General features: G+C 40.1%; 1 protein-coding gene across 1 annotated transcript; it reads right to left on the bottom strand.

The window, feature by feature from the left end:
* On the bottom strand, positions 1-3,334 carry LOC116309653 (P2Y purinoceptor 1-like). The gene has a single exon (XM_031726318.2). It carries the CDS (start codon positions 3,332-3,334, stop codon positions 2,354-2,356), a length of 981 nt encoding a protein of 326 aa, XP_031582178.1. The 3' UTR covers positions 1-2,353.
* Between the last annotated feature and the right edge of the window lie 5,055 nt (positions 3,335-8,389).

Here is an 8,389-nt window from a genome sequence, read left to right as displayed (position 1 = left end):
ATTGGTTGCAATGGTACACTTTAACACCAATAGGGAAGGGGTGTTTTTTTTTCTTTTTTCACTCACTAGCGGAGAGTGTTTGCTAGCGCTGTCCTTAGAAAACACCGTTTTTACAGTTTCTTCCCGCTCTAAACATCACTGTTTTGTTCAGAAAAAAACATTGCGTGTATTTTTTATCATAACTCTGGTTTAACGTGGCCTATCAACACAATTTAAAGACTGGTATATAGTTTGTAGTCCGCACTTTCGACCCAAGTTGAAATGGAGACTCTGAGTCGCTGCATCTTGTAGCTGTTTCGTCCTAAATTGGTCATGTGATTTTGACGCGCCGGCGCATCCGTCAACCCCAGAGGGTTAATGTCTTTATTCTGGATCAGTTTCTTATTACTGTCTCTCACACCTTCCTGGTATATATCTTCAGGCCACCAAGGTCTCCACAGTCCCTGGGTGCAAATAGCTCCCATTTTAATACTGTCCATATCAGCTTGTCTGACTGTGGGTTGTCCTAACACGTCACATGTCAGCAGTTTGGGCTGGCGTCGCTCTCTCTTGGGGTGTTTGAGGACAGGTGACAACCCTTGTTCACTATTCGAGTCACTGTTTCCTTGCTCATCTTGTTGTTCATCTGATATTTGCTCATCTTGTGACTCCTGTTGGTTGTAATGTTGCTCTGCTGTGTGCAACTCAGGTTCGTTTACGTTTCTGTTGTCCTGTAAGAAAGGGTCTAAGTCAGCTGTTTGAGGCTCTCCCAGTTGTTGTTCACCCACCTCAGATTTCAGGGTTTGAGGGATAATGCTGGTGGTACTGTTTTGCTGTGGAAACCTTCACACAAGCTCACCCTCATCTTCACTCTCTATGTCCTTGTCTTGCTGTAGTAGACGTTGTTGAGCTTCTCCCCCCTTTTGTCTTAGGCTTTTACGTCTTTTGTTTTGCTCCTATCTGTGTGTTTTTTCTACAGGTAGGCTGTCACATGGAAGCAACAGGTTCCCGTGTACTGTGTGGCTTTTTTGACTCACCATCACATCCACTGTGTCCTCCCATCATGACCGAAGCTTGCCTGGGCCTCCTCGCTCTTTGAGGTTGCGGAGCAGGACTCTGTTCCCTGGGTGATGTTGAGCTCCATAGATCCTACGGTTGTAATACTATTTACCTCTTGAAGCTTTACTTTTTGGGCTGCCATAGATGCAATCTCATAGGCCTCCTTCATTCGGGGTTGCCATTTTGACACATACTCCATGTAGCTTAACATGTAGCTGTTTTTGTGAAGGACAGTTGAACAAGATGTCTATAGGAAGTCTCGGAGTATGGCCAAACAAGAAATAGTACGGGGAAAATCCTGTAGACTCATTCTGAGTCCAGTTGTAGGCATTCACTGCTTTTGCCAGTGACTCCTTCCAGTCTGCCTTTTCAAGGTCAGTTCTCAACACGGACAATAAAGTTTTGTTGAAACGCTCCACTTGCCCATTTCCTTGTGGATGATATGGGGTAGTGTGAGAGCCTCATAGACCACAGACTTTTTGCAGCTGGGAAAACATCTGATTCTCAAATTCCCTGCCCATGTCATGGTGTATTCATGCTGGGAAAGCAAAGTTCAGAGCAAAGTGATTGAAGACCTTATCCATATATACTATAAGAATCCTAGGACCCGACTCAGTTCCCCCACTGTGGATGGTGGTTTATTTCTGAGAGCTTGTACAGAAACTATTTCCCCTGGGTCCATGGTATATCCCTCTTCAGACACCATCCAACCAAGGAAACGTACCTTTCTTTTGAAAATGTCACATTTCTGTGGGCTGAGTTCGATACCATGTTTTTGGTATCTCTGTAGGACGGCTCTGATGTGTTCAAGATTGGTATCAAATGAAGGAGAGTGGACTAGGTTGTCGTCCAAATATGGCTGACAGATTACATCCTGCAGGCCCCTTAAACAGTCCTCCATGCTCCGCTGAAACTCTGCGGGGGCTGAACTGAGGCCAAAGGGTATGCGGTTACACTGGTATATGCCCCAAGGTGTGATGAAGGCTGTCAGGGGACGACTTTCAGGGTCCAGGAACCCCTGATGGTATGCTTTCCCCTGATCAAGAACAGACCAGGAGCTGCCATGAAAGGAATCTAGCATGTCCTGAATTCTGGGAATTGGGTGCCTGTCTGGTCACCAAGCTGAACCACTCTGCACTTTGACAACCTCTTGCACGAACACATAAGGAACACATCTGAGACTTGTTCTTGATGCTCAAAATACTCAGGGGTGCCACACTGACTTAGTCAAAACCAGTGAAATTTTATACAGTGCGATTACAATTACAACAAAGATGCATGTAGAGCTGGTGATTTTTAACATATGGAAAACTTGTTAAACTTTATCAGACTGTGTCACAGGGATTCTGCCACTCCTTGATTTTGGCCAATTAAAGATCTGACGAGTTCGCCGGAGCAGCTGTTGAAATCGAGTAGGGAAATCCTTTAGATGGAGATAAACCAGGGGAGTCAAAACACTGTTCAAACACACAATTCCACGACTTATCTGGTGAGCCCCAAAGACTCCCTCATTCCAATCTGGACATGTCCCCTGTTTTGACAAAACTCTTGAATAAAGGCTGAGGTTCTTGAAAATATGATAGGGGATGTAACAAACCGAGAAGAGAAGGCTCAAGATGAATAATAACTTTAACACTCGTTTTTTCACCACCTCCTTAATGGTATTTGCATGACAGAGAACAAGAGTCACATGTCCATAGCAGCCAAGTAAAATAAGGAGTGGCATAACAAACCCAGTCAATGTCCAACCCACACTGTATTTCAGATAATCCTCCACATATTCGTCAGAGGTGGTATGGTAGCATTTTTCAGTTTTATTTGGTGAGTTTTTGGAGAAGAAGATGTCTGGAAGACTTTGAGCACTCACCAACAGCCAAACCACAACAGAGATAGCCACAGAGTGAGTCACAGTTATTCGTCCCATCGCTTTCATTGGATGGACAATAGCCAGGTACCTGTACACACTTACACAGGTGAGGAATCCAATGCTGCCGTATAAATTCAGGTTGAAGGAGAATCTTGTGATCTTGCAGAAGGCTTCTCCAAAGATCCATTCACTGTCCATAAAGTAGTACGCTGACAAAAATGGGAGTGTTAGCAGGAACAAAAAATTAGCAACTCCAAGGTTCAGAAGGAACAGATTAATGTGTCGAAGTTTCTTCTTTTTCTGCAGCATCGACTTTAATCCCAATCCATTTCCTCCCAGACCAACAATGACAACAAAGGCATAAATGGCAGGTAGAATTTTGTGTTCATGGAGTTTTAAGTTGACTGAAGTACAGGAACTGTTAGTCATTGTGCTTCTAAAGCAAAAGTCTGCACAACCTCCCCCCTTCATGGAAAGTTATATGTCATAAAAGTGAAAGAAAACACGCCCTCTTTTGTTTTTTTACAATTTATACGTCATTTTCAACCTTGAAACCCTGCACATTGAAGCATAAGACTGACATCTAAAGTAAATGCAACACCTCATATAGATATGCATGCAATCTTAATCTTGCTTTGGGGCCTTGTTTGGAATGGAATGTATTAAAATTGCTACTCCCCTTTGTCTAGAATTGTAACAGGCTGTGAACACATTAGGAAACTCAGGTGTTTTAAGTTGGTTTAAACCTGTGACAGTTCTGTGAGTCTCTTGTAATAAAACAATGTCTGCCTGTAGTTTTTTGAGCTGGTTAAATATCTCTGACTTCTTTCCCCTGTGCCAGCTCCATTTACATTATATGTGACAAACCTTAGTGTGCCCATATTTGTGTGTGTGTGTAATGATATAATGATGTACGCTGGGTGTTCCGCTTAGACGGGTGAAGAGAATGGAAACACATCACTTGTTTGTAAATAAAAAGAAGAAAAATGTGTTGGCGAGAGGCTCCATAAGTCTGAATATGTGTGAGCATATTAACTAATATGACCAGGAGTGTATGAGCTTGTGTGACCTATATGTCTGTGTGCACTGTGAGGCTGTAGTGAATGTGCTCCCCTTAATCACATATGTGTGTGCGTGATCGTGCTGTGTGAGCATGTAGAAATGTTGTTTGTCGTTGCATAGGGAAACGGGTGATCCATGCAGTGAAAGAAAGAAGGGGGAAAAAATCAAACAAGGAGAAGGGTGAGCTGGAGGGATGAAAGAGAAGACTGAAAGAGAGAGAGAGAAGAATAAAAGTTTAAAATTAAATAAATTAAAAAAAATATATAAAATAAAAAAATAAACCGGAAACATTGTGGTTCAGGTGTTAGCGGAGAGTGACTGTGTTTTAGCTGTTATGGAATCAGACTGAATTAGCGTTCTGTGATTCTGTGATTCTTGAAATGCACTACACCAACAATTTCATACACAGCCTGGTGTGTAATTTAAGACATAAGTGATTTCTAAAAGTAAATACTCTACTGTAAACATGAGGTTGACAGTAGGCCGATAGTGAATGTCCTTGTCTTTGTCCTTGTCTTTGTCTAAAAGGCTAGCAGTCAGTATTAATACATGTAAATCTAATTTTAGCAAATGATATATGATGTATATATATTAGGGGTGCAACGATACACAAAATTAACGCTTCGGTTCGGTTCAATACTTCGGTGTCACGGTTAGATATTTTTTCGATACAAAAAAAATGTTCATGCCTATTTTAATTTGTAATTGATTAAAATTATACATTTTTCTCTTAACTTGAGAAATCACTCATTTGTGGAAAAGACAGTTTATTACAGAGAAATGGCTCTTTCCAAAATAATATACTATACCCTTCTTCTGGGGTATATTCTCAGCAGCATATTAAACATATCAGGCCCCTTAAAATGAACCACTCTCTGATGGACCTCCCCTCACACTCATCTTCTGGAGTGCTAGCACTTAGTTGTAACGGGGCTCAAGTACTCTCAACCTTTCCTGAAACCCGGTGTTTTCTACAACAGAAAATGGTCGCATGCCGACAGCAATAAAAGTAGCAATTGCCCTGTTTCTTCTGCCCTCTAAGAATCGTGTGCTAACGGCTGTCTAAATGACTCGGGTAAAGTTTGTAGCATGCGTGCTTGTTGTTGTTTTTGTCTGCTTCCACTTGTCTTTGCACTAGGGTGACGTCGGCGTAAATGTGCAGTCATATTCGTTGTGTTTCCACCGATGTATTTGAGCATTGCCTGGCACATCCGACTTACTGTTGTACTTTTGTCCAAGAAGCGCTTACCATCAGGGTCATACTTCACATGAAAAACAAAATAGTTCCAAATGCCAGATCTCAATAATGGTAGAGGAGGTTCAATTTTGGGTAGCGTTGAGGCAGTTGCCATGTTGCAACTAGCTTAACTTCTGTCTCGCTAGCTTGAGTGAATGCATATGGGCACTCAGTGGATCTGAGCTCGACAATGCAGCCTAGGCAGAGTAGTCAAACGCAGATCCACTGAGCTCTCAACACAGACAGCATCGTCAGAGGAAAAGTTGATAAAATAAATTAAAAATTCTGTATTGCACAATACATATGTGTGCCGAACCAAAAACACTGTATGGAACGGTTCAATACAGATACATGTATTGTTGCACCCCTAATATATATATCATCAGCTTTTTCCACCAGGCCATCAGACTGCTGAACACTTCATAGACACCTCACCTTCACTACTTGAACTTCAACATTATGCACTCCACACTGTACATTAATGCCACTGTTTTGCACAATATCCAAGTGCCAACCTCTGTATATTTTATATATTTTGTTTACTCTATTTAATTTGTAAAATATGTATACATACACATACACACACACACACACACACGTAGAAAAACATATTTAGTATACACATCCAGTAATGCATATACTCTTATATTGTACATATATTTATTACTTTCAGATTTAGCCATTCTTATATTTTGCTTGTTTTATGTTATTGTATTTTTGCACAACTCTGTTGCTTGTGAAGCTCGCACACAAGAATTTCACTCGCATGTACTGTACCAGTGTACCTGCAAATGTGACATGACAATAAAAGTGATTTGATTTGATTTCATCATAAAAAATCATAAAACTGCCCGCCCGACCTGTCGGCAGTTTTATGATTGAAACAAAATGTTAAAGTCTGCCTCTGGTTGGAGTTTAAAAGTGAAAGCAAAAGTTCTCTAAAAGCATATATATATCATAAAACTGCCGACCCAACCTGTCAGCATTTTTGTGATTGAAACAAAAGGTTAAAGTCTCCCTCTGGTTTGAGTTTAAATGTGAAAGCATAAGTTCTCTGAAAGCATGGTGGATGTTTCTAAAAATGACTTCATTAATCTCATGCAAACGTACACTTATCTGGAACAACCACGACATACTACAGAACATTAATAAGCTTAACTTCCAAGATTGGAGTTGTCAAGGAATGAAATACTTGGAACATATATTAGAATGTGTCACGGTTCTGGGTCATTTTGACCCAGTATTTTGAGTTCTTATGTTTTGGTTTATTTTTTGCATTATGGATTATTTTCTGATGCTCTTGTGCTTTGTTGATTATGTATAGGAATTTCTTTTATTTATGTATTAATCACATTATTTTATTGTATGATGCCTTGGTGCTACTGGTTTTTAACATGTTTCACACCCATACAGTAAGACAAATGGTGGGGGTCTAGTAAGGAAGTTGGGGGAAGCAGACAACTTCACAGGAAGAATCTTTTGTCTCTTCGAGGACTCTGGTAGGTAGCAAGAGAGTGTGAACCTTAAGGTATGAAACAGCTGTGTACTGCCTTTTGTTCCTGAAGAAGGTATTTAATTGAGAGCCATGTTAGGCTCGGGAGACTCTGCTGTCCGTCTGCCCCGCGATCATGCAGGCTCTCCACAAGCTTGGTTTTTCTGTTCTTTGTGTTTGATTAAAGAATGTTAGCTACTGCTCACCGCTTGTCTGCAGGCTTTATTTAATGGAAAACTTCCACAACAGTTATTATTAGAATTCTATGTTTCTGTTTATTCGTGTTTAGGGATTAGTTCTTAGGGTTTGTGTCTCATGTTTAGTGTATGTTCAGTTCTGTGTCTAGTCTGCGTCTTTGTGTAGTGGTTTCTTGTTTCCTGTTTTATTGTGAAGGTCTGTGTCTCATGTGAGTGTATTCAGTTTTGCCTCCCTTGTCTCATCTATTACTTCCAGCTGTGTTCCCCACCTCTGTGTTATCTCCCTGTGTTCTTCTGTGTGTATTTAAGTCGTGTCTTCTTATGTTGTAGTCGCTGGTCCCTCTGTTAACCTCCCTTGTTTCAACTGTGAATCTAGCGTGTTTCATCCGTGTGTTCTCCCTGCTATCCACCTCTATATGCCTCTGCTCACCCTCATTCATGTTCGTGTTTAGTAGTTTAGTTTTCCCAGTTCAGATTATCTTTAGTTCCGTTTGCTGTTTTCAACTTGTGTTTTATTTTACAATAAACCTCCTTTGCACCTCCACGAGTGCCTGCAGTTGGATCCTCCTTTATTTTTCTCCACACAGCGAATGGAATGAGCCGTGACAGTATGAACAGACTTGTTTGACAGACTAGTTGTACAGTATGGGATTAACAAGAAAAGAATGTGAAAGTAAAATTTTGTCTTTAAATAAAAGTCTTTAAATTAAATTGAAGTCTTTAAATATATTTTTTATAAATATTAAATTAAACATCTTCATATTTTCAAATTCAGAAAGATGGAGAGAAATACATAAAAAATATTATATTTGGAAATTCATCAATTACTTTGTTAGATAAGATAACTCTTTACTGTCATTGCACAGTCATACTTAGTACAATAGAACAACTAAATTGGAAACTGTCCCACGTCGGCACAACAAAACACAATACAGTGGATTTTTAAAAAGTGCAAAAAATGTTATGACTTAATAAATAAAATAATGAATCTAGGGTGTGTGTGTGTTTGTGTGTGTGCGTGCGCTTGCATAGAGCAATATATATCAAACACTATACATTATTAGAATTCCCAAGCAAACTGAAAGCCAAATACTGTGTATCTTATATCAAATGTGAATCACATGTTCACTGCCAAGCTGGCTTCAAGTAGGCATGAAATAAAAGTTAATTTCGATTAAATTCCACCAAAACTGTTCTACTGCTATACAAGCTTAATAGTAGGGATGGGTATCGTTTAGGTTTTATCCGATACCGGTGCCAAACCAGTACTTTTGAAACGGTGCCGGTGCTTAAACGGTGCTCAAACCGGTGCTTAAAGAATGGAGAACACAAAATTGGTCCAAAAACCTCATGTTTAGCTGTTTTTTTTGGTAAAAAGATAACAATGTTAGCCTTTTCTGCAGCTATAGGGCATATATGGTCTCACTCTTGGCTGGAAGCAGCGCTTAAACAATGGAAAACACACAAACTTTGTCCAAAAACCTCTCATGTTTAAC

This window comes from Oreochromis aureus, linkage group 20, assembly GCF_013358895.1.
Source record: "Oreochromis aureus strain Israel breed Guangdong linkage group 20, ZZ_aureus, whole genome shotgun sequence".
Lineage (NCBI taxonomy): Eukaryota > Metazoa > Chordata > Actinopteri > Cichliformes > Cichlidae > Oreochromis > Oreochromis aureus.
Note: the sequence above shows the minus strand (reverse complement) of the source record. Positions and strands in the feature narration are given on the sequence as shown.

Bases quoted from the DNA above. Each gene is read 5' to 3' on its own strand.
- LOC116309653 (XM_031726318.2), bottom strand. From the start codon at position 3,334: ATGACTAACAGTTCCTGTACTTCAGTCAACTTAAAACTCCATGAACAC.